Source organism: Dermacentor silvarum, chromosome 2, assembly GCF_013339745.2.
Source record: "Dermacentor silvarum isolate Dsil-2018 chromosome 2, BIME_Dsil_1.4, whole genome shotgun sequence".
Lineage (NCBI taxonomy): Eukaryota > Metazoa > Arthropoda > Arachnida > Ixodida > Ixodidae > Dermacentor > Dermacentor silvarum.
Window position 1 is genome coordinate 213,460,274 of NC_051155.1, and position 27,578 is coordinate 213,487,851.

General features: G+C 43.1%; 1 protein-coding gene across 2 annotated transcripts in view; it reads right to left on the minus strand.

The window, feature by feature from the left end:
- Window positions 1-471: 471 nt before the first annotated feature.
- Window positions 472-27,578, minus strand: part of LOC119442572 (junction-mediating and -regulatory protein) — a 32,400-nt gene continuing 5,293 nt past the window's right edge. Inside the window, exons 4-13 of one of the 2 annotated variants that reach the window (XR_007465723.1) lie at window positions 24,542-24,749; window positions 21,625-21,797; window positions 20,583-20,742; window positions 19,369-19,529; window positions 15,616-15,702; window positions 14,933-15,028; window positions 8,930-9,238; window positions 5,773-5,953; window positions 3,843-5,669; window positions 472-3,804 (exon numbers count right to left, since the gene is read on the minus strand). Coding sequence is in view for 1 of the 2 variants with exons in the window: in XM_037707495.2 (XP_037563423.1) it covers window positions 5,548-5,669; window positions 5,773-5,953; window positions 8,930-9,238; window positions 14,933-15,028; window positions 15,616-15,702; window positions 19,369-19,529; window positions 20,583-20,742; window positions 21,625-21,797; window positions 24,542-24,749 (1,497 nt within the window). In the remaining variant the exon portion in view is untranslated. Of the gene's footprint in view, window positions 5,670-5,772; window positions 5,954-8,929; window positions 9,239-14,932; window positions 15,029-15,615; window positions 15,703-19,368; window positions 19,530-20,582; window positions 20,743-21,624; window positions 21,798-24,541; window positions 24,750-27,578 lie in introns of both variants that reach the window. The other variant, XM_037707495.2, reaches the window with a different exon arrangement.

Below are 27,578 nucleotides of genomic sequence, written 5' to 3' on the forward strand. Positions count from 1 at the left end.
CACCAGAAATAACGCATTTTATTGGAATACTTGGCTTCTGCTGCCAAAAGATCTGTGGGTGCGCTATGCTTCGATACTTTTGATCATTCGCTTTTGCCACGCTGTCAGTGTTATCATGCCACTAGTGCTCCGCTTTCTCTGCTGTCGAGAATTAATGTGCTCACTGCATAGGTCATGGGCGTTATAATCGCTAGCACAACTGGTCTGTCTATCAAATCATTAGGTCCTGGTATTGGTCAATCATATTGGGCACCGGAATTGACCATCAATATTAGGCCCTGGTATTTGTAATTATAGGTCCTAGTAATTATTAGATCCTAGTAGGGCAAAATTACTTAGGTCCCATGGAGCTGCTTTACCAGACTTGTGAGCTGCTTGACCAGACTTGAATTGGAGCATGTCATCTCTACATGCTCGAATTCGGCTACAACACTGTCATCAATAATGTGATGCAAGAATACACAGCGCAGATACAGGCAATAAATGAAACATGCTTTATTATCCACAAAAAAAAGCAAAAATATGTTTCTTCGAACACATATATTTTTTAAAAGGGTATAAAGTGCACTGCAGCCAGTGTAAGAACAGAGCACAGTGTCAGCACTGCCACAGTTTCGGATCACAGCCTTCATAGCCTTGTAATTTGGTACTTCAAAGCACCACCTTGACAAGAATGCCAGCACATGCAATCGAACACTCACATAGGTATAGTATGGGCATGCCAGTAAAAACAGCCTAACAGCTGTGTTACCAAACAAACAAAAAAAGAGCATAGTTACCTAAGGTTATGCCTATCAAGTTGGCAAATTGATATTCCTCTTGTTTGTCAATGCAAATAGTGCCCTTATATCTGCTGTTGCTCCTGCTCATTAAGATGTCACAAACCTTCATCATTCACTGCAGCTGTACCGAGCAGCTAAAGTGTTTTTTTGTGTCATGTACTGGTTGATGTATTATGAATCTTGTTCTTCTCTTCAATCATGCGGATTCACAGAAACTTCAATGGAAACCGAAAAGAGCACACATACAGCCAGGCATACAAAAATGTTGACGATACACATAACTGAAGTTTCGTTGTGAACACCACAAGCCCTGCCTATCATAAACATCCCTGTGAAAGTGCAGAACAATTTGGTTTTCAATGCACACAAGTACTGTAATGAAAGAAAAGAAAATTCTAGAGACATGTAAGCTCATCGATACTAAGAATTTTTCAAAACAATAACTGGTTACACAAAAGTGTGCAACACACAGAAGTACAAACATCCTATCTGAACAAAAGGTAAATATTAGCACCGACCTACAAAAACAGCAGGTGCTAGCTTGCACCAATATCTTGCAATTGAACAATGACTGCGAGCAGAAGGAACATACACCTGTCAACAGGCTCTCCAACAGATCATTTTTAACAAATTTGCAAGTTACCGTCTAGACATAGCCACACAACTCATAGACTAGCTCACTAGCTTGTGTATATAGGTATAGGTACATATATATAAAGCAAGAGGACAAGTGTGCAAGTTGCTAGTGTTAGCACAACATAACCTAAAAATGCATGTGATACATGGGTTGCATATCGTATGGGTTGTGTTTAGTGCTAACTGATCACAACTTTCTGCAAGTATTTATGCTCCGTTCTCAATTGAATTGTGACCAAGCCTGTTCGTTAATTTCAGCAAGCAGCCTGGCTTTTCGCAAAAGGCCTAAAAGGCCTGCACCACTGCCCTCAAGAGGACAAACTTATTGCACGAGTACATAGTCTCCCAACACTGTACAATTCTTATTAGGCGACAACTCCAAGCACGCTCAGGTAGTTTGTGCCACACAGCAATGGCAAATTATTAATATCCTGCTAGCCATGGCAGGGTACACATTGTTATCTCAGACAATAAAACAGTGCAATCTTGTGAACCAACAGAGTATATAGTAGTGTGTTAATACTCAACATTCAAAAAGTGTACCATGCGGGTTCGTAAATGTCAGAGGTGGAACAGCTGCTGCGCACATTGACTCAGCATCTCTTTGCAAACTGGAGCACTGTTAGCAGCACTGCATACAAATCAATTGCTACGAAAACAATGAGTACAGATATAGTCAAGACGAACTCCTCAAACGGTCGAAAACAAATGGACATTGGGCCGTGAACATCACAACCAAAAGCTATCAAATACAACATGCTTCACAGTGCTTCACAGTGTGATTCATATGTCAGCTGAGGTATCTGAAATGCCCAGAATTAGAGCAGGTGAGATACTATTTCAGTTATACATTCCTAGATGCCTCAAGGCACGCTGCCAAGAATGAAAAAATTAGCAACATCCACAGTTAGCTAAGTACTGTGAAACCTTGCGTATAATATGAACCTAAAAATAACACGAGTGAGGGGAGCAATTTTGGGGTCATCAAATAGGAAAAGAATCTCAGCATACGAGTGAAACAAAGCATTTGATTTTAACAGTGAAACCCTTAAGACACACTCAAAAAGCTTTGGTACCCAAATATAGTAATTTACAAAGCAAATTTTATGTGCCAGCATGTTGGAACAAAACCTTGTAATACACACTGAGGTAACTAACAGACACTAACAAAGACAAGTCCACTTGTCACCTTTGCTTCAGCTTGAAACATTAATTGCTCTACCAATGTTGATTACTTCAAATCTCCATCTTCCTGTGAACCTGTCTTGAGTGTACTACATATTGCATTTTATTGCAAATTAGCCTTTTGGCTGAGCAAGATATGTGCTAGTATTTCATTGTCAGATATTTGTGGCTCTCCCTGAGCATACTCCATAACCATTTTTAGATTTACAAAACAGTTATGCTACTATACGCATAGAGAACTTCAGTGGAAATGAAGGGAAAGCTAAGGAGTCATAGTGCTCACAAGCGAAAGCGCTTCTGAAAAAAAGTCCAACATTTTCATCCGCATTAGTTTAAGCTGGGGAAGAAAAAACATAAACACCTTATTTACCAGCTAAATAAGACAAAACACACTACTGTGTGTTGAAGCTTATTTTGCAGCTTTTCCCTTTCATGTCTGAGCAAACGCGAGCCTCTCACACCTGTCACCTGAACCTGTCACCTGTCATTGCTTTCCTTTCAATGTCACAGAAAGTTGTCCACGAGTATAGTCACTTTTGACACAATAAATTACTCCATATTTGACATGCCAAGGTGAAAGAGAAAAAATAAATGCCATACCCTGCTATCACCATGGCTCGGTGGTTTTCAGTGTGGCCAACTAATGCTCTCCCCCAAAGGCAACATGAGGCAGTGTCACCATCAACTGAATGTCACCATCAAATGACTGGGGAACCATTTGCACATCTAGCCTACCTAATTTTAGGGATATTCAGGTACCTCAGCTGAAGCTCCCCGCATACCAGAGCACTTATGTAATGGAACGTGATGAGAGTGCTTGAGATTGAGTCAGCTGCAAGTAGAGGCAGCACAAAGGCTTCAAATTCATACATGACAAAAGGCAACATGAAACTTGCCCCGAACTTTTGGTGGCAGTCGATTACTCTCCCAGAAATGCCTCTGAAAACTCAAGCTAAGCAAAGGCAGTGAGACCCTGGGACTCTATGCACACTAATTATTTCATGCAATACATGCAAGTATCTTGACACTGGTTGAGTATGATGCAATACACAAAGGTACCTACATGTAATTCATTTTGTTAAAAGAAATGTCTGAAAAACAGCTACACAAAAAATTAAGCATGACTCCTGCCACTTTCACATAAATACTTTGATTCTAAATTACTTAATCAAGCTATACATGAAACAGATTAATGATCTCACTACACATAACGTCTTGCCATTACAAATCAACTATAACTAGCATTTCTCTTTGAGCAAAGGAGGAACCCTCATCATATAAAACCAGTCAACATCGTAAAGAAAGCACTACTGACCGGGCTAAACCACAATCTCGCACTTTCTACGTGAAAACGAGCACTTTGTGCCTGATACAATTACAAACATGCAATGGTGCTATTCCACCATATTTGCGTAAACACAGCACCACTAGGGCAGAGCTTTCAACAACATTTGACAACAGTGGCATATACGCAATCTGCTACAGTCATGCCATACCTGTGCAAAAAAATCCAGGAATGTGAAGGGTCCCAGGCACAGGTGCAGGCTTTGGTAACAGATTGCCCATCGCATTATGTTAAACATTTAACAGGACCACAATGCGCTGGCCCGAGGGTCCAGATGTGCATGCACTAATGCACAGTTGCCTGTAGATGCAACTGCACAGGCACACATCATGGTTGCAGATTGGGCTGTCACTCAATTTTTTTTATTCATTGTACACTCTCTTGTTCACAGACCTGTACTTCATGCACATTTGTATAAGACAGCATGCACTGAAGTCATTGCAGCCACTATTTTGGTGTACATATAGCATGGTGAAAAGCAGTGCATTATCCCTATCTGTTTATCTCCAGCAGCTCTGTGTAAGCTGTAAAGACAACACGGTGTCCACAACATCACCTGAACACTCATTATTCTCACTCCCCTACCCCTTACCATTTTTCAAGACAAGTAGAAATTAGCTTCCTGGGAAGCACAACGAGCCAGTGGTTAAGCTAGCTATACTCCAATGTGCAGAATTGAAAAAAAAAAAAATCGGAACATCGATGAGAGGCATCAAACATTGCTCAGTAAAACTTTCTGCTGGGCGAGTTGGTTCATACTTGCAAAGGAAATGGTTATGCGCAAAAACAAAAAACACGGACACAGAAATAGACGGGGACGAGCGCAAACTTTCAACTTCCAAGAGTTGAAAGTTTGCGCTCGTCCCCGTCTATTTCTGTGTCCGTGTTTTTTGTTTTTGCGCATAACCATTTCCTTTGCATCAAACATTGATGAGATGCATTCCTGAATCCCAGAACTGATGTGTGAGAAGCGACCGACCGATGACCACTCTCACCTAGCAAAGCTGCCGACATGAGACTGCATAGCCTGTTTATGTTTGTTATTAGCATAACACATTGAAATGTCACACAACACGGGGAAACAGAATAGCTTTTTTTTTCTTAAAAAGCGCTTTTCAGTAGGTTTTCATTTATTTCAACTTTTTTTACCATTAAAAGCACAACTTCTTGCATAAGCTTGAGCAGTCCTAAGTCTGCCCACATTTAAAGTGCTGATCACACTAACGAAACTATAAAATCAGAACTTTGTTCCCAAAGAAAAAAAAAAAAGGAGATCTTTACAGTTAGCTTCACACACTCCATGCAGCATTTTTGGGACAAAGGAACCTTTTGTGAAGCGTCACAAGTACAGCTTTGCAGCACACCACTCCGCCTAATGGAGTAAGATTCTGCAGATAATATAATACAAGGAGGACAGCAAAGGTTTGACTACTTCACACTTTTTTTTTGTGTGTGTGTGTGTTGCATGAGCATTGTAGCACCAAAGGTTTTACGAGTATGAGAGCAGAACATTTTCTGCATAGCAGCACACGCAACACTGGTCACGGACGGAAACAGAGAGTGCAAACATCAGCCATTGTTGATTTTTATAAGAAGCAATTACTCAAAGTCACTGTTTTCACTCTCATGGTCAGAAATGTCAGGTCCATGTGAGGCAATGTTAATTTTTGTAAGGGCTGCTTTAAGAACTGCATTGAAGTCCTTGGACTGAGAGCCAGTGGCTGAAAATAAGCAGAAAAATATGAATGAATAACAGTCAAAGAAGTGTACTTCAAGGACAGCTGAGGTGCATGCTTCAAGTAAAACTGGGGTGAGAACGTTTACCTGAGTTTTTATTTTTGTCGTCGTCAGTTGAAACAGCTGCTTTCCTGAGCTTGGTGCGAGCAGCAAGAATTTCTGATAGGTTGATGGTTTTGTTAGGTTCCCCTTGGTTAGGCTTTGGTGGATCTTGCTTCGGTCCAGGTTTTTTGAGTGCTGTCAGTGGGATGATGTTTGAGACAGCCGGCTGCAGTAAAAATTCAGACCATGTCAATCTCTGAATATAAAACAGTCTGCAAACTGTGTACAGCTTGCTAGCTATATGCATTAGAGTACACAACACGAAATTAAAGCATTAAAAATTGTGAGGATCCCATGCATTGTAGGAATTAAGGTTATTTAAAGCCTCGTTTGAGTTTCCACAAAGTGTTACCGAAGTGTGATGCAGTGTTACCAGAAGGCACATCATGTCCATATAAGGCAAGCAATTGTGTATGTGACATAAGTGTGCATCTGTGACAGCAATGACAAGACAACGGCACAATGACAACGGCAACCACTGTAGCTTGACGATGACACAATCAACGACAGTGGCATGACAACTATGACACCTAGATAATGACAATGACCAACAACAAGACTATAGCACAATGAAGGCAACATGATGGCAGCCAATTTCAAGGGCAATGCATTGGAAATCGAGGTGAGGCAGGCAGCCATTAGCAAAGTGCAGGATTTGAGGTAAAGATTGCTTCACTGCACAGATGCTTTAGTGTAACCATGACAGCAAGTAGGGGACGGTTTTTACTGGGGTCGATCTCAGAAATAGTTAGGCTAGAAGATATATAGGGTATACTATAGGCCAATCCCAAAAGGCAGTGCAATGACAGATAAGCTACATATCAGAAAGTATAACTGAGGCAAGGAATGCTTCACATTAAAAGCTAACTAAAATATCTTGTGTTCCTGAAGTATGTCTGAACTTCAATATGTGACTGTTACATTTCTTGTGTATACAGATGGTATTTACTTGTGTGTGTAAGGCACACCCTCGCGTAAGGCCCACACCTGAAACTTGGAGCGAGAAAATATTGGGAAAGTTTCAGTAAGCGTCAAACGCAGGACTCCATCCTGTTTAAAATCCTCAAGCTGCTACTAGATGGTATCATAGTTAATGATTTGCAGGCAATGGCATCATCAATCATCACCGTATCCTGCCAGATTGATCCAGCACGCTTTAACAGTATCAGCTGTGCTGCAGAGCATTGTTTAGCTGCATCATGCTTTCGAGCGCTTTCCGCTGGAGACGATGAGGAAGCACCTGACTACATATACAGGTGAACGACTGAGTTTTTTCAGACATGGCTGATAATTCAGACACCTTTGCAGCACTGCCACATACCCCAAAGGACGTCTGAAGCTTCAGATGCTGAAACGCTTTGCCGTCCAATATTTTGGACATTTTATCGTGAACTGCTGGTCCAAAACAGCATTAATTGAAGCCCCCGCCACCAAGCCTTGAAACAGCATTCTCGCAAGCTGATACGCTGCCAGCCGTGGTAGTAGCTTTGTGCTGTCGTTAGGCCCAGCTGCTTTGACGTTAGCTTTCAAGCTTCTTGCTGTCCAAGGGTCATGTTTTTTTTTGTTTTTTTTTTAGAAGATCCACCGCTGTCAGCAGTGGCACCGACTTCTCTCCCGTCATCCTCGCCGTTGGCGCTGAAACCACGGCAAGAGTCTAAAGCATTGCATAATGCCGGTTCCCAAAATTCAGCTTCACCGTAATGCCGCGGTGTTACGTAGTGAAGCATACCAAGAGAGCAAAGAGGCTACTGTTACGGAACATAGTGTGCACCCGCCGTCTCCTGTCAAACTACGAGCACCAAGACGCCCACCAAAGTACTGCATAATGCCAGTTCCCGAAAGTTAGCTTCGCCGCAATACAGCTGTGTTACGTGGTCAAGCATACGCAATGTATTGCGGTGAAGCATAGCAAGAGTGCAAAGGAGCCACTGTCACAGGACATAAAATTTGTTCATTAATTACACACGCATGCACTCACTGTCTCCTGTCACAGTTGAACACTGAGATGCCTAATAACTGTACTCTATGTACTGGCCGAACTTTAAAGCTATTCCGGCCGTGGCTGTGGCAATTTAGCCTTTGAGGGCAGTTAAAGGCATGCATTGGTTTTTTCGGAGCCCGATTTTTCTGACGTTTTCGCAGTCCCTAGGGGGTCAAAAAAAAAATCAGATGTTGACAGTACTGCAGCCTTCAAGCTCCAGGTGATTGCATGCACAGAACAGCCAAATTTGCAGCAGTATTTTGGTGCTGTTATTGCGAGTGGATGACTGCTGGTGATCGCAAGAAGACTGCCAACGTGTGCATGGAGAGAGCATCACCGCAAAAGGTGTGCCCGTGGAAATTGAATGCATAGCGTGCCGTTTCATACGAGACAGTTGTCAAGAGTGCAATGTGACAGAAATCTCAAACAGTATGGACTGCACAGAGGATGACCAGCTTTCAAAGCGCACCGATAATGCAAGTTCGCAAACGAGCGCAGAGAAGCCAACAAAGACAACTGGATAAAAGTGTTCATAGTCGATCACTAGTGGTTGCGTTATTGTGCATAGCAGTCTGCACACGGTTTAAATCTACAGTGAGTAGCCATAAGTCTGCTTCCTGTAAGGCACGGAATCTGTAAACAATAAAAAAAAGAAGAAGTGCGGGCCTTACACCCGTAACTTAAGTAAATAAAATTGAGAGGCATTAAATAGGACAAGATCAGCAGGAACTACTGTCTCCAGGTTAACCAAGATATGCAAAATTTTGAGGCAGATAACTTTTTGATATTATTCACTTAGAACTGGAAAGTTGAAAGCCTTTGTTACATTTGCCAAGTTATTGGGGCCATATTCAACCATATCTGCTGAAAAAAAACTTCTGTGCAACTTCGCCACTTCAATTATATATTGTTGCGATAGCAATTATATGGACACTCCAGGTGCATTTCTGCTGTCATCCTCAGTGTCGCTGTGATGTTCCGTATGAAGTCCAATGGCAATATCAGAAATCTCTGACTACCTCTCTCTCACATCATCTCAACCTATCTCAAAGCTGCAGCTTTACATTAGTGTAGATGCAAAAAGGTGAATGCAAGTGCCAATTACTGGCTAACACTGCTGTCGCTTCTTCCCAATACACACACAATGGAAGACCAACTCACCATCAAGGCTGGCATCAATGGTGGTGGCGGAGGCGGTGGAGGAGGTGGAGGAGGAGGAGGAGGCAGAGGTGGCGGCTGGTGTAGTACAGCAGGCGGTGGAGGTGGTGAAGGTAGGACAGGCAATGGGACGTCCTCCTTATCCTTGGTACTCTCCGGAGAGATTCTGACTGCTTTCGCTCTGACTGCTGCAGTGCCATTCTGGAGCCTTAAACTGGGCTTTGGGCTCCTTGGAGACGGTGTCCTTGATAGCTCGTCCTCAACGGGCTCCAGCATCGTGCCATCACCACTCTTTTTGCCATTATGATATTTCTGCAATGGTGGAAGAGCGTGTGCAGTTACGTGTAATTATTGTCATAAAAAATTCTGTGGCGATATAGCAGTAAATGCGAGAGAAATATGTTAGGGCATTACATCACGCCTCTTTGAGGTCACGGTTCTGTTATTTAAGCCGGGTTCACCTCATACATGCTCATCATACAAGCACAATCACCATACACGCATACCATACACACATGCACGCTCTTCTAAGCTCTCCCATCCCCTCTCTACCTCTACCATGTGCCTGGCTTCCCATACTTCATACACATACTTTTTTACACTTTGACACTCCTTATGCTCACACATTAAAACACTTGCCATAGCAACCACCAAAAATAATTTCATCATCACACTATCACTGCTACTTTTGAAACTTTTTAGACTTCTGCATTGGTGGAAGCATGACGGCGGTTACAGGCAATGAATGTAACAGATACCAGAACAGTAACTATACAAACAGCAACTATTACAGCACTACAGTTCTACAGAACTAGAAGGCAATGCTTCAGGTACAGGACACCAGTAAACTAGGGATGGCGGTACATCAGTGCCGTAAACAGATGTGATGTTACACCTATGCAACACTATGTTACTTTTGCTATGCTGCATGAAAACAATGCGACAGTAAAAGGGCATATATGTTTTAATGTAGGTATCCTTTCTTAATCACACAGAAGAAACTTGTTCATCTTGAAGGGGTTACTCAAAGCTAACTCATAGCCTTCAAAATTTGTAATGCATTTTACAAGTCATGAAAGTAAAACTTGCGCCACTTGATTGCATATAAATAAACAATCAAAAGTACTCGAATACAATAGACTTCTCTTAATTCGACTATGGTTAATTCTATTATTCAGTTACCGCATTTTCTGGCCTATAATTGACACCTTTGTATAAGACGCACCCCCCTCAAAACGGCAGTTTTTCCGAAACAAAACGTATATAAGTCGGACCGGTGTATAAGACGCACCTGCTCATTCGGTAAGCGACTTAGAAAAAATTGGCGACCTTTCACTCCGTGAACGCAGGTCACGCACAAGTGTATGGGTGCCATATATTTAATGCGATAGCAATGATACGGACATTTCTGCCATCGTGGTTGCCACGATGTTGCATGTAAAGTCTAAGGGCGATAACATCGTCCCACGCGCTGTATGCTGTATGTGCGAGTGAAAGCGTGCAATGGTGAGCCGAATCGCGCATAATGGAGGAAAGCAGGAAGGCACCGCGGGAGTTAGGGAGAGGGGGGGGCTTGTGCTCGGTTAGCCAGTGCGTAGTTTGCGCAGCAGCGCGCGCCGTATCTTGACGGTGGTCTGCAGATGCGACTACTACGGGGTCGCTCAACTCGTGGTCGGCCTGCCGCCACTTGCACTACGTAGCTGCTCCGTCCTTCTCGCACAGCGCTCGGGAACTCTATCACGAGAAGAACCCGGCACCTCGATAGCGCGCGCACAGAACTCATAGCAATTAAATCAACCAGCACGTCTCGCATGGCCATACCAACGAATCCGATTTTGATGGCAGTTTTTACGGGGGGGAAAAAAATGTACATAAGTCGCACTGTTCTATAAGACCCACCGACGAAAAAATTCAGGAAAAAAACGCGTCTTTACACCGGTAAATACAGTAATTCAATCTCGACCGAAGGTCCCACTCAACGCCCATGCGTTTCTATGAGCCCAAACTTTCATTATTTTGGTCCTAAGATTGGCCTTCACCGAATAATTAGAACTTGACCTGTGAGCATGCACGTGCCTGGCCCTAATAGACCCTTTTTTTTACAAGTAAATTAGGCTAAAAATTGCCTGTACGGTGCAATCGAATACAAAACAAACTACATGTGCAACTGCCGTATGCATTACTGCACAACACGGCTATATTGCGGTGAAGATTAATTTAAAGCCACGAGGCAAAGCTGATCTTGGGAAACTGACCCCCCCCCCCCCCCCCTGTGCAACATACACAAGGTCCTTGCCCACTTTTGCTGCTACAAAATCGGGTGCGCCTCGATTTCTACTTTGTTTACGAGCTTTAAAGAGGTCCAGAAACATTCTTTGAACACAGAAAGAAAAATTGGAGGACGCTTAAGCTTCGGCTTTAAGAGTGGAACGCGATAGCATTATCGGCCCCCGTTCGCATCGCATTTTTCTTTCAGTGGGCTTCACTGCAGCACAGAACGTGGGAAAGCCAGCTTACAAAGACCAAGCTTAAACCAATCCCCTTAACAGTAGCGCACCCAGGATCTCTGCCAGGGGGGGGGGGGGGGGGGGTTGACAGTTTGCCAATACCATCTAAACAGCACTAATTTCGATTTCTTCACGGGAAATTGTCAAAAAAATGCGCTTTTTGCAACTGTGCAGACGATTGCGCGTCTTGCATCTTAGTTGCAGTACTCAAATGCGTAAGGAAAGAAAAGGGGTGAAACAAAAGGGGGGGTTAAGTCGGCCTCAGGGGGGGTTACAACCCCCGAATCCCCCCCCCCCCCCCTTCGGTGCGCCACTGCCCCTTAAAGTCGGTTTCATTTTTAAACAAAAATGCATTGCTGGGAAGAAGTTTTTCCAGAGGCAATATAAGTCGTCTTACATTAAAATGCGAAAGCCTTAGCAACTTTTTTATTATTTTATAATTTTTTTCTATTGCCCCGACGCGCGTGTGTCCAAAACGCTTTAGGCAGGCGAAGTCCCAATTTGACCTGCCAAGGATGCGAGCACCATCTGGATATGATTTTCGCAAGTACCATACCTGAGCGCGTCGATGTTAGTATGGTAGAAATGCTGGAAAAGGGGTTTGTGTTTGAGTTTCCTCGTAACAGAATTATGTTTTCTGGTACATTCAAATTACAATCCGACGCCACCCATGTCTGTAGGTTGTGGTTAAGTCGTACTTTACCATTTTTGTGACGGATTTCACTCTGAGAAATTCAATTTTTGTTCACCAAAACCTTGCACCATGTGGAGGGCCTGCATGGTCGGGGTGGTTGGCGATGATTTTCTCCGCCGCGGATGCCGGAATTTACGTAGATGCCGGATTTTCTGCGGCATGGGGCCCTTAAAGCTATCACGTTAAAATGTTGCCAATCTGTCGCAGAGGGTGCTGTGAACACGTGAGCTAAGCATTCCAACACTGCAAACCACAGGGAAATAATAATCTTGTGCCAAAACAGCAAAACATTGCTTGCTCTCGCTTCCGCAATGCCATCAGACGTCTGCGTACTTTATTGTCGCATCAAGGACCAAACCGACCACGCAATACTTCAACAAGACTTACATTTAATAGAAACCAGGTGTTCCAATTCTCTTATGAAACTTAACATCTCCAAATGTAAAGTTATGCGGATCTCCCGTAAGCACTCTAACAAGGAATACCAGTATTCTTCAAACTCGACAAACCTATCCACCGTTGAATCATATCGTTATCTCAGTATCACCATTAACAGCAAGTTGACCTGGACCGACCACATCACAAAATTGGCTACCGACACTACTAAATCACTTGGTTACGTCAGACGCAACCTTGCCCTGTGCCCCCCATCGACACGAAAACTAGCCTATCAAACTTTCATTCGAAGTAAACTTGAATACGCCTCAGCTATTTGGAGCCCGCACCAAGCTTACTTAATCAACACTTTAGAATCAATGCAAAATCGTGCCACTAGATTCATCACTTCCAGGTACAGCCGCCAAGAAAGCGTCAGTACGATTAAATCATCTTTAGGACTCGAACCATTGTTGTTGCGTCTTAAAATTGCAAAGCTGTGCCTTTTCCATCGACTATATTATAACTTCCCACACCTGCATGGAAAGCTTCTTATTCCACCAACCCGTACATCTCGTCGCCTTTTTAACTCTTGCAGCATCCAGCGCTTGCATGGTTCAACATCTTCCTTTAATCAATCGTTTTTGCCTAGCGCTATCGCAGAGTGGAACAAATTACCAGATAGAGTTGTCAGCGAGCGTAACCACATTATCTTTAAACAGCTGCTTACTGATTACCTCAAACTCTAACCTTTATAATGACCGTACTGTGTTTTCCTTCTGTCATAAAAAGCAGCTAGTCCACCAACGCTCTTGGCTGATTTCGTGATTGCGAGAGCATTCTCAGTAATACATAATTGATAATTTTAAATGAAAGATGTACATCTGCATTCTCAAAGAGACAGAAAGATAATTTCGTTTTTGTACTGCGCATAGCTGTGTCAACTGTGCGTGGCCTCCAAGATGGCAGCTGCGTGCTGTGTAGTGTAGTCTATCGCAGCTGCCACAGGGTGCCGTGACGAGCCCTTTTGACGCCGCGACACTGAACTTCTGGTCGGGGCTTGCAGGAACAGCCGATTATTTCTAATTGAATCTGTGCGTGGTTAAAGCAACTAAAAGAGAGACTTGATTGATGGGTTTCAAACCTTTCTGGTCCAAATTTTTTAGTGAAATGACAGAAGTCAGTGAAAAATAAGAAAGAATTCCCACTGTAGTTTTTGGCAATTCATTGGAGGTTTCTCTAATGAACTGCGAAAAACTTGATGTGTTGTAAGCAGCAATAGTTCAGATTTAATTTGCAATCATAATGGAGTGAAATATGCTCATAGATTATTTGAAGAGCAATGTTGTGCTACCCAAGGCAGGTTATATGCATTAGGCAACAGGCTCCAAAAATAGAGCACAGATGCCTAACCTCAGCGAGACAGTACGAACGGGCATTTGTGAAATTCCAGGGAAAGCGGTATTTCGTCTACAAATTATGTGATTAGCATTGCTGACACTCACATTTATTAGTTTTGCTGTTTGATTTTCTCGATGTCAGATATTAGCTATAAAACATTACAATTCATTAGACCAGAAACGTTTAACACCCAGAAGTGACACCTGGGCTATGAAAGACACAGTAATGGGGGGGCTGAAGATTAATTTTGATCAACTGGGCTTAACATGCACGCAGCTGTATCTAAGCAATGGCAATGCTCAATCAGTTCCGAGTCGCTAAGTATTTTTAAACATTTTTTTTCGAGACTCTGCTTTTGGTTATTTGGTAGGAAACATTTGAACAACAGCTGAGCAAATTAAGGCCAACTTTCACCTTTTCTAATTTCGCACAAAAAACACCGTGTCAATACATCAGCGTTGTCATGGATTTCGAAGTGATTTCACGTGCTTGAGCCATTTCTGCGCAAGGACACTTCTCAAAACTTGCTAAGTTGCGTCTTTGGTTCCTCTAGAATGCTACATAATACTTTTTATCGAAAAAATTTGAATGTTCCAAGCGAATGTCCTAATCCATGGAATCACAGGCAGATAGTGCAGGAACTCCCAAGGTGGCATCACCAACCTGTCTTTCAGCTTTTGCGTCTTTACTGGCTTTCCAACTCTCCACACACAGTAAGACAGACATTTTTGAATGTCCCAGAAGTTTAAGTTACAAATTTAGTTTAACTTAATATATTTCTCGTTCTTGTCTTTTAGAGTATATGAACATTTCTACATTCTTTCCTTAATAATTTGTGCTGGTCACTCTACGCATGCTCTAGTAATTGTGGTATGTCCTGCATATATTATACGCCTATATAAGGAATTATTCAGAAATACTAAACATCAAATTCTCAAATGAATTATGAATTAAATAGAAAAAATATTCTACCTGTACTTGCAGCTCTGAACACATGCACCTACCTCCTTTCAAACCCATCAGACATACCTTTTTGTATTCCCTGAGCCTTTCCAGCGTCTTCTTACGCTCACTGTCGATGCGTTCACGATTCATGTCCAATACCTTGTGTATTTCTTCTCGTTTCTGCAAAATACCACATCATGTCAGTCCTCGACAAGCAGCAGAAGACTCCTCACACATGGCTAAAATAAACTAGAATTTAAACACATTTGAAGTGAACACACACACAAACAGTTGCATGATAACTGCGTAACAAATTGGTGTACACCCTTTCAAGAAAACATACAGCTGAAAATAAATAAAGCTAAGTCAGAATAATGCATGCATAGGGAACTTTCATTTCAACAAAATAAATTTGTTTGAATTAATGCTTTAGTCAAAGTGGCATGCGTATGTGCAAGCGGAAAGCAAGAGACAGTATAGGCACAGTAATCAATGTTCTGCTCTACTGAAAACAGCATGGTTCACGTACAGTGCTCAGCGACTGAAACGCGATACTCAGACAGCATAATGGCCGGCGCTTTTTGCGCCACTGGTGATTGCTGGGTGATCGCTTAGGAGGTCGAATGCTGCTACGATGTATCAACCACAGTCCACAAGCATTATCTCAGTGTCACACCGGTGGCGCAAAAAAAGTGCCGGCCACCATGTTGTTCCAGTATTGCCTTTCAACTGCTGAGCACTGTACATTAGATGTGTTTCAAACTTACCATTTGGACAGCGTGATGCTGTTTAATACGATTCTTCTTTTCTTCCTTTCTCTTCACCTTCTTTTGGTGTTCAGCGATGCAGGCTTTCTGCATTTAAAGAGAAAGACAATGGGGAGAAAGATAAGAAAATTAGAAGCAAAGTCAATCACTCAAGCTCATGTTAAGCACCAGGCCACAAACACAGAACACACACTCAGCTGTGTCGCACTGTGCCCTGCTCATGGGGAAAGTTCCTGCTTACAAGTCTATTAATGAAAGTATTTTTCTGGAGAAACAGTTATGTTTAGATTATTACGCTATACATAAATACAAAGCTAAATTTAATTCTGGGGTTTTACGTGCCAAAACCACAATCTGACCATGAGGCAAGCTGTAGCAGAGGACTTTGCATTAATTTAGACCACCTGGGGTTTTGTAACGTGCAAAAACGAAGCTAAACAAATCGGCAATGATGTACATTTCAAAACAACCTTCATTACTAATGCAGAATTTCTTTTATCAAATACAAAATTTTTTGCAAAGTTGTTTCAAACCACACAAATATATGTCCAGACCTCAAAAAAGAGAGAGAGAGAAAGGGGTGAAGCACAGGTACACACTGTAGTTGTTGCAGAAAACATTTGTTTTGTGTTCTACTTGGTTGCTCTGGTAGTACATTGTGCAGTTCCAAAATTTCGCAATCCGGGATGTCCTTAGCCATCAAACAAAACAACATGGTGTCCGTTTCGGATGTGGTTTAAAATCTGCCACCAAGTATAATGTGAAGAAAACATTTAAATTAAAGCTAGAGTTTTTGAACTGCTTATGAGATAACACAGTAAGCTTGTGGGTGCCACAAAACCTTTACAATGGGCCTTCACACCCATCTACCACAAGTAACCAATGAAGGTGATCGGTCTACCTTACTGAACTAATGTTAGCGGGTGTAAGAATAAAAACAGCCCACACTTGTTCTGGTTTACTGCCTGTTTGTCTGGCTGTCACATAGAGAACTTCCCCAGAGCAAAAGTCTCAAGCATGTGGCCTGCCAATTTGGTGTGCTTGCCTTTTCTGAAAAGAGTCGTCTTCAGCGAAATCTGTAACGTGTGCGGCCACATGGCAGATAAGGAAGGGAGGGAGGTCACATGCGACATAGCCTCAGACATCAGCACCTCCCAATAACCTTTAGTACACTCACAGTCACGCATCAGACAATGAAGAGAGGTCATGTGCTGCTTGGTCTCTGAGATTGGGAGAGTGCACACGATGTCAAAGGCCCCGTCATAAACAAGGTTGTTCTGTTGTCTGCCACATGCCAGCGCACATTACTGAGCTTGCCTGGAGAATCTAAGAGGCTAAGGCAAGGGCCACTGACATTGCAGCTGTTTGTGCAGCTGACACAGGAATTTATAGACGTGGCCTGGAAGCCTGCTATTTATCCAGAGAACACACCCTGACTCGTACAAGTCATCACAGAAGTCTCGCCATGCACATTGTTCTCTAGCACAAAAAAAGCTTAGCTTGCCGCCCATGGCACATCTGTAAAGCAGTTACCACCATTCCCAATGCACAACTCAGTCCTTTCGAAAACGTCTCAGAGTCTATTGGCCAGGTTCCTAGAAAGGCTGTCCTAAGCAGCAGCTCGCCTAAAGAAGCAGTCCGCACACTGTCGCTAAACAAGTACCGTATTTACTCGCATAATAAACGCACTTGTTTTCCCGAAAAATATGTGCAAACTTGGGGGTGTGTTCATTATGCGGGGTAAAATTTTTAGTGACTTTTTATAATAGTTTTATCGACCTAATAAAGTTGTAAACATTTGCTAACAATGTAAATTAACAAGCACGGTGTCTGCGCGCACAGGCAAACATGAACACATCACACTCGATGACCACGGACACTCGCTGTCAAAACATTGGCGTGAGGAAGCGCGGCAGCATCAGCGAGCAAAGTGATCTCAGTGCTGTGTATCGCTTGAATGCATATGAGCGGCGAGAAAGGAGCACGCACAAAGGTATAAGCCGCCGTCACACAGCTAGACTCAGCCTCCGATGCAGATCACTTTCAAGATAAGGTGCGCACGGCTGCGCAATGCGCAGTTGGTGCTCCCCTTCGCATGACAAGCGCATGACTAGCACAAGACACAGCGGAGTCCTTCGCATGACTAGCGCAAGACACAGCGGAGTCTATGAACACCTGTGTATGTCCTTCCCGTGTCACCTCTCGTTCAAGTTCTTTCATTAAAAAGTTCTATCATGAATTACCAACTAGCCCGATCTCTCACATTGCTATGAGTGACCGCATTCTTGGCACAGTACCAAACACGCTATTTTTCACATTATCACAGCAAAACGCATCATGTCTTGGCTAAGTGCCAAGCACGGATATTTTTCACGTGACCAGCACAAGATGCATTGGTGTCTACGAGCAATTGGCATTCTGCCAAGCACTTTATCTTTTGCGTAACCAACACAAGAGGCATTGGTGTCTACGAGAGATAGCATTCTTGGCACTGTGCCAAGCACACTACCTTTCGCACGACCACTGCAAGAAGCATCGGCGTCTACGAGTGACGGCATTCTTGACACAGTGCCAAGTTCGATATCTTATCACAGTGCAGAAACACTGCCGCCTGTCGATGCGTTTGGTGCTCGTCACATGAAATATCACGAAAATGAAAGTATCTTCAAGAGTGATCGTCCAAGCATATGGCCAAAGTTTGTCAATGCAGTGGTGTGCACACATACGTTTGCCTTTGACCTAGACAGCCTGCGGACAGAATTTTCTAGCAATGTCTTTTATGCTATTCCTTTTCACGTTTCGTCAGTGGCCTAAGCAACACTTGGACATTATCAACAGGACCAGCATGCCATCAAGTGCAAGGCGTTGCTACGAATTCATGACCCGCACCTCTACCATTATCATGCTGTCACTACAGATAGATGAAACTACTGTCAATGCATGCCCAAAATTTTCATTGGCGCCTACTAGATCGACTAGGCTTCGCTAGTTTCTGTTTCAAGGAGGTGCAGGCGACATATCAAAATAAAAATATCACTATTTCTGCTCACAATCACCCAGTTGGAGTACAAATTATCCCACAGCATGCCGTAAGGTGCCCTAAATTTTGATCATCTTTATAAACTAGGTATTAAATCTACGGGACCAGTGGTGGTGCTGCAGTTCTGCGGAGCTGTCTGAATAATCAAGCATGTCCAAATTCTCAGCCGGTGACTGTACTCCGTTTTATACATAGCAGGCAATGCTATGAAGGCTACAGAGGCTCCTCGCACAGCTCACATTCGCAACCAAGAAATATTGCATCGCATGAGAAAGAAAGATTAGGTATGCGTCATGTAGTCTGACATAACATTAAATCTTATACTTTTATGTATCAACATCCAACATATTTATTACACAGAATGTGCTGCAGATATGAACCTATTTGCCACCAAACAACCGAAGTAACACGTTTTGCGACCAGCAGCCATAGAGCACCACTTGCACCCGTAACCAGAACATAGTGTGCCGCGCATTTGAAGCACAAAGGTGCACAAATAATATATGATTTGATATGACTTTATGTCCACAAGTTGTAGTAGCAATATATGAAGTAGTTACTTCATAGAAAGCTCTGTAAATTGAAAACAAAAGCACTGCAAAACACATTGATTGAGACTTCTATGATTGCCCTATTCGCACAGCTTCCACAGTGTTGCCTGTTAAGCACAATACAGGGTATATAATAACCAAGAAGCAAACACGAGCGCCCACCCGCTTGTTTCTGAGGATGGCTCGCTTCCTGTAGAGCCTGTTGAGTCGAAGCTTGAGTCGGTCTCGCCTTGACATGGGGCCACTGCCTTCCATCTCGAGCTCGTCTTCAAACTGGTCTCGCTCCTCCACAGCATCATAAAAGATGCCCTCATCCAGCTCCTCTGCACAACAAAGCCCGAAAAGACAGTATTGTCAAAGATATAAAATGAGATAGTGCAGTTAGATGAACAGATACAATAACAACTTTTAACTCTAGGTCGGTGCAAGTCAATGTTAATTCTGGAAATTGGACAGAATAATAGCTTTGTACAGTTGAGCTGACGCTCTTATATAAAATGAAATCACTTGACAGACTACTGTGTAATGATACACACGCAGGAGAACATTTGTAATCAAAAGTTCATAACCCGAGGAAAAATGTTGAAATTTATACATTTACAGTTCAACCTCGATATAAAAAGTCAATAAAATCAACAGTTTACTTCCCCATATCAAAATTTCGTTATATTGAAACTCAACATTTCAACGCGGTAACGTGATAAAGCACGCGTGTTGCCGTGGCTGCGGATACACAGACCACACACGTCTTCACATGTCTTCTCTACACAGGCTGTTTTCACTACACGATCACGCCCATGCGCTGTCTTCGCATGCACCTAGTGCTGGAAGTAGCGTAATCTCAAGTTTCGGAGACACGTTGGAGCGAGAGGACAGCACGAAGTATTCACTCACAGAGACCACCGCTCTTCATCATGCCAGCGTTGTGATAGCGAGTGCCTGAGGTCATCAAGTGAATCTGCTCACGCTTGCCTGTGTGTGCATGGAACCATGCTTGCTAATTTAAATAGTAAGCAAATGTTTACTACAATTTACACGTATATTATGTATATGTGTAATACATTGCTATCGCTATCAATTTTCGCCTTTTGGGCAGAACAGCGACTTTTCTACCATTGAAATTCATTTTTTTCCAATTGCCCAATAATTCAAAAATCTCGACAGCCCCTTACGGATAAGAAAAGTCCATTGGCAACTGCATAAATGATAGAATTTCAACACAACAAAATTTCTATATAATGACATTCCAGCATGACAAAGTGAAGGTGCTGATTTTACCGACTTAGATATATCGAGGTGTGACTGTATCTTATCAATAACAATGCGACCTGTTAGGAATGACAGTCACAATGCCCTTCCGAGATGTGGTGCCTCACCTTGCCAAGCACGGTCGAGGATGTCTTTCTGCCTTCGCAACATGTCCTCCTCCTCCTTGAGCATCTCCAAGCTCACGTCATATATGCCCAACTGAGAGCTGTACACTTCTTCCTCCATTTCCAATAGTGTGCACTGACCTCGCAGAGCTTGCTGCTCCAGCTGCAGCACAAAGACAGAACAACATGTCAAGCTGCGCATTCCACCAAGTGATGGAGCACTGCACGTCCACTATACTGCGCTTCTTGCACGCCAGCAATGAGCTATTGCATGCTGTTACCATTCAGTGTCCCAGCTGATATGGAACAAGCTTAAAAACAAAGCAATGCCTTCCAACAACAACAATGCATGTTGTTGGCAACCTCCTGAAGAAGCCCCCAGTGCTTATTTGTTGTTCTTGAGTAATCAGTACCAATTACACAATTTAAAAATTTTAATTACTGACTTTACAACCCCAACGTCAATATACAAGGTTTGTAAAGCACATTTCAAAACATCCTTTTCATTTGCTTACGACACATTACTGTTCATGCAGCTTTCTTTTCCATGCTTAAAAGAAAGCCTGCAAGATATTTCAAAAATTGTCGTGACCTGCCACTTGTGTACCACAGCAGCTTTCCTTTAAATGCGAAAAAAAGGGCTACATGGAAGGTAACACATCACAAACAGTCGAAAGCTCAAATGTGTTCAACAACCCTTTTACTAACTGTTGTAGCTTTAAATTTACTAATTAAAAAGCTGGTTAGTTAATCATTAATTATTTTAATATTGACACCAACAAATACTGGTGGCTTCTCCAGGAGGTTGCTAATGACACAGAGTTGCTTTCATCTGCACAAAAAACTATGCCTTTCTGTTTCTTTCTTTTCCTTCATCCATGTTAGCACCCGGTATACCTGACAGGTTTCAGTTGCTTTGTAAACATTATGACTTGCTATCACGGATACAGCGGCAACTTGAAAGGTGCTCCCACATGGAAAACGGGGCATGCAACATCCCTCTTCCTAGCCTGACTACAAAACAGCTTTTTCCTCTGCAGCTCACCATTTGGGTGATCTTGCCATGCTGTAGTTCTCGGGTGCTCTTGATGGCACCCAGCAACTTCAGCCGCTCCTGGCAGACAAACACTTCCAGCTTCTGAAGGCGCTGCATACCATGCAGCTCAAATGTCGACCGACCAAACTTTGACTGGTCCTCAAGCATCCTGTTTCTTTGACCTGCACAGGTTCGCCATAGCCAGCTGTTCAAGAGTGATGAAAGAGAGCTGCACGAAACACACTTCAAGCAAAACTCGGACAACTTGAACTGTGTTGCGACAAGAACTTTGTGGCAATTTCGCAGCCCCAAATACTAACCCTTTTCTCTTTTTTCATCATTCCACAAAGCAGCCATCTGGCAGGCAAGCAAATATAAAACTCAACTCCGAGATCGAAATATAATATGGTCATTAACCTATGATGAATACAGTAAATATACACGCTGTCAAACCTTGTTATACTGAAAAAGGTTATAATGAACTAATAGATATAACAAAGTAATTGCAATTTCCCTTGAAATTCCCAAACAAACACATTTATTTAAAATTTCGTTTTTTACTGAGCAAAAGTGTTTATAAATGAATATAAAGGACCCTTATTTAGTTCCTAATGAAGATTTACTGATCATTTAGCACCAGTTAAGATGAAATCTGGCAGTGTGTGACACTATGCTCACAGACCACTTTCTGTCACAATTAGGGGAAAGCTTCAGGGACGAAGTGTCATATGTACCGTAGTTTTGCACGTATAAGCCGCACTGAAAATTTAAAAAATTTAGCAATGAAGTTTGGGCGCAGGGTATATGCGATTTTTGCCTTCACGGTGTGGCTTCACCGCAGTGCGGTGCACGCTGCCGTGCAGCCACACAACAAGGCAAGGTACTCTGCATTCAATGTTTCATTATCTCCTATGTATAAAAAAATAAGGAACCCCACCCTCTCTCCACCCCTGCGTGTTGAAGCTCCCTCCTCCCCTCCTTCACGGTTGCCCATTCTCCTCTCTCTCTACTGGGCACCATATTGCTCTTAGTAGTTAGCGAAAAGTGCCCGCGGCGCCCACAAACTAGAACCCAGATCGTGATAAGCTGCGCCCAATAGCCATCCTAGCACCAGCAGAATCTGAAGATAAAGTTGTATTCACATGGCGGAGAAGACTGCAATTTAAGATTGCGGTAGTGTATCACGTGCTCATACGTCACCCATGCCCGCAGCGCTTCCTCAGTCTGCGCGGACCTGCTTTGCGATACGGCAGAGAGCCAAATCATTGTTGGGATTTTCAGTTCAGTCTCATCTGCTCCATCGCTGTTGCCCGTTCGAGGGCTGCTCTGTCCGCGCTGCAAAGTTATCTGATTCAGGTCACATGTCACGTGACTGATTCGTACGCAATCACGTCCGTCGTGTGATCCAGCTTCATCAGCACTGCCGGAGGGGGGGGGGGGGGGGTGGCTTGGAGCCAGCACGCGAAGTCTCTCCAACCTCTCCGCCTGGCAGTGGATCCCAAGCAATAGCAATCGAAGCAGCGTGCATTGCAAGCATTCTGTCGCAGCGCCGAGCGTGTCCGGTATTCCGGTGACCACAGGCAAGCTGGGCATTTTGACGGATGGGTGGAGGCATTAGCTAAAGCCCCTCCATACTGCTATAGCTGTGATGAAGGAGCTTTAGCGTAGACGTACGCAAGCAGCCAGATCGGTCTGCACAGTCCAGCCACCTGGTGGCGCAGAGCTTAACCAGCCAAACAAAGAGCCAATATTGTTGTAACCTTGTATAAAACATTTTAAACATGTAGAAAAACAATGTGTTCATGATTACTCATCTGCGAAAAATTTACCCCAGCAGCAAAGTAGAATACACTTCGTTACTGCTATATAAGCTCTGCGTTTGGTTGAGCTCTGTGCCACCAGGTGGCTGCACGTGCAGGCCATTCACACTTTCACCTCCACTCATCCCGTAAAACGCCCAGGCCCAGTACACTTGCGCTTGCATTTGCCCGAATACCGGACACACGAAATACTATTGTGGTAGTAATCCTTCGGCGTGAAGTGACGGCCGCAAACGCATGGATGCTGGTGCCGATCGGATACCGACAACCAGCACTGCAGCCACTCCACTCACGTATCTGCCTTGCAGAGGGACATGATGTCTGCAGCTTGATATGTCGCCGATCGCTACGTTTACAGCCCACAATGCAAGAGCGAACCATGGTGCTCGCGAAAAGACAGATCGAGATCAACACAGACCACGCAGCTCACATCAGCGTTGTAACACAAGAAAACGACACTTGCTGTGTGCCAGAAGTGCTTGAATGTAGTGATTAATTGTCCTTGTGCATTTTTTTTTACAGAAACAAATTAACTAAAATTCGAACTATTATGTGTCACCATAAAGTTAGAAAAATTATCAATGACGCGCCCTGGGCAGCCAGTCAGATAGCTTGCCCTACTGACGTTATACGGTGACCACGCGTCCCTTGGTCAGGGGCGGCTGCAAACTCAGGGGAGCGATGCCACTGCAATCAGTAGCAATGTATATTTTTAAAATCTTATAATAAATTACATGCTTTACATGAAGCGCTTAAATGCATCACTTAATGATGAGAAGGGCCAACCTAACAACTCACTACGTTTGTACAAAATCGTTTCAGGGTCCCTTTACACAAAGCGAAGAAAAATCTTGCAGGATGCAACCAGGAGCTCACAAAACAAAAACAAAAAAACAGCCATTTGAGGGTTTACAAACAGCACTACACCACCACCTGAAAGTGATTGCAATCACACATGAATCCCTGTTTTGCATGTTTTTATTAGTTTTACTGACACATGTCAAATAGCAGAAAATATTTTTGCGCCACAATACATCCGCACTTCAAATTAGATGTTTGGTCCATTTTGTGAATTGACCGCAACAATGCCCTGAAAATAACCTGACCTGAAACTAGCTCCACGGTACGCCGATAGTACTCCTGGTAAAGGTGTTGAGTGGCTTCATTGGCAGACTGCGCTCGAGCTTCCCACTCTTCGAGCTCCTTCGTTGCCTCAGCTCTGACACGAGGCCCAAGCCGGCCATCGTCAGCCCTAAGGCGCGATGCACGACTGCGTTCAGCTGCCAGCTCACGCAGTTCTAAGAAGGGCCCCAACTGCAAGGTGAACTCATGGTGATGACAAGCAGCATGGCACACCAAATGTTGTGCATTCATGGATTCATTTGACACTAATTAATTGCATCATATCGATAAGTTCAAAGAGGTTACCGTGCTCAAATAGCCACAGGCACACCGACAAACCACGAAGAATTCCAATGTGTTTCGGGAATAAAGTTTCACACACTGCGTGGCAATGCCGCTGTTTAAGGCCCAGGTAAGTTGTCATTAATCAAAATGAAGCTGATCCGCTGCAATGTCAGCAGGAACAACTAATGACATCTTTGGATGGTTGCAGCGATCCTTCAAATCGGAGCAGACTATTTCCGGAGGCACATTGGGTCCAAGTAGATGTCTTACACCAATCGAACAGCCAGCTGCTTTTAAGAGCAGTGAGAGAGAAGGAAGCAAAAGATGAGGTGAATTTCCAGATAAGTTCCAGGTCTGCCACCACCAGCTTCATTTAGATTTGAAACATGGCAGTGATGGGAGGCATATGTGGATGATAATGGTTGTCACCGTGAACAAAGCGAGAGCCCCCTTCACCAGCACAATCATGTGAACAAGTGGGGTCATATGACCGAAAACCGACCAGATTTCTGAGCAGCTACGACAGCAAAAATGGAAGTGCCTCTAGGTGCTCTGATCTGGATACAGGCCATTGTGAAAGACCATCCGAATGTAGCCAGAGCACTCCTTTTCAACCATTCAAACAATATCCATCTTTTGGAAGCACTTTGAAGCGCTCGAAAACAACCATCCAAAAATGCCACAAGGCTGACAGATGCGCACAAGCCACTAGCAAATAAACACAGCACAAGTTAAGGTTACACCACAGGCAGGGCTTCAAAAGCAAAAGTAGTCAGGAAAATATAAAAAGGTTCAGCTGCGAGGGTCAATTATGACAAGTGCAAGAGGCAGCCTGCATTAGATAATGGTTCTTCATGAATGGAACTGATGCTAATCGAGTAGTGACCTGAATATGAGTTAGAAGTGTGGGTTTCAGACATAATTAGCAGTCCAAACAATGAAGATCAACTAGTAAAATAAGCAGATACAATGCCACTGAGTAAAAATGCAGCTGCAATTAATTTAAAAGTGATTCTCAAAGCAATAGCTCACCAGGTTTTTCACATTTTTATAATATGCACAATAAACAATGCAATTCCAGTAGCAAAGAGTTCTCTAAGAAGCCCCCTATAGCAAGTAATGATAAAGTGTGGTTATGAAACTGCTGTTTGCCTCTTCCTCCCCCCCCCCCCCCTTCCGTCTTTTCAATACAGAACCTACAAGGTGGAACCTTTCATCCTTAGCGAAATCCAAAACCAATAAGTGGCACATATTGTAAATGAGCATACATGCTTAACATTTTTTGCTTGTCCTTTGCAGACATAGTATATAGTATTTTGGCTTCTGAAGGTAAATAAAACAGTTGTTAGCTTGTGCATCGTATCAGGTATGATTGAGTTTTCTTCCTGTGTGTCCTGTTAGAACTATGCTGCGCAGCTTCGCATCCGTGATCAAGAACAAACTAGCCTACATGCAACCCTTTATTGAAATCCAATAAGTCTGAAGAACATGCGAGGTGATCTCAATGTCCTTATCCCACAGATGCAAATACAATTATGAGTGCAGGAGCCATGCCTTTCCAGACATCTTCCTGACTGACATCTTCCAACTGACCAAATTGTTGCACTGTGTTTCTTACACAGAAATAACAATAAGACCTCAAAGTATACTAGCATGAAAAGTGAAAGAGCACAGAAACAGTAGGGAGGCAGGAAGGCACAAGCATACCTGCCAACCCTGAAAAGCTGTATATATACTAGAATGGTAGGTAATAAAAGTACAATTTGATGAAAAATACTAAAGGTCAATTAATTGGAGCAAATACTACACTCTTCATTCAAAACTGTCTCAACAGAAAATAAATGTTTTAAGCAGACATTGCAGAGGTGGTAGGTGAACGCAAAGATGAGTAATGTTCAAAAGCGGGCATTGTGAACAGTGTTGTGCGAGCAATTCTGTCGGGGAACATTATTAATTAGATAAAGTTTGGCATCACTGCCAGTATCATTAATACCATCCACACCAATGGAAAACGGTCTAACATGGAGACAACTGGCTTGTAACTTGATCAACCATTGCCTTCACAATAGCAACAGTCTTAATGTGGGCACAGGCATAGTTCTATGATTCTCTTTACCTGGAGAACATTTTCCAGAACAAATTCCTGGCACGGTCAGTCGCAGCAAAGGAAATGTTATGTTCTATAAAGAATGCCTTGAAGAGGCACTTGGCTTTAGCTGCAGAATGATCTGCCTTTGAAGAAAGAATGCCACCCAACTTTTTTTTTTGTTGCTTTCAACAACTTTGGCAAAATACTTGTGTTTCCTCGTATTTAGATGAACCAAGATATCCAAATGACCGGCATGGGAAATAATAATGTTGCAACAGCACAGACTGCAAAATGCATACTTCTCCCCCTTGTGAAACTTCTAAATCCGTGGGAAATCTCTAGCATAACTTGGAATAAACACTTGAAACAGCCGTCTCCAACATCTGTACGAAGTTCCGTGACCGCACCGCAGCACATGACGCACCTCACGGACAAAGAAGCGCAGCACAAAACTATAAAAACGCACACATGACACCATGCATAGCACCCAGAGAGAGCAATGTCTATGACAATATGAAGTCCGGAGGTGAACGAGCGCAATGGTTGCCTGCACTGAAATGTAAACGTGCTAAAATTATTTCATAGGAGGGAAACATTTTTATTATTAGTGTAATAGCAATTATATAGACGCTCCAGGCACATTTATG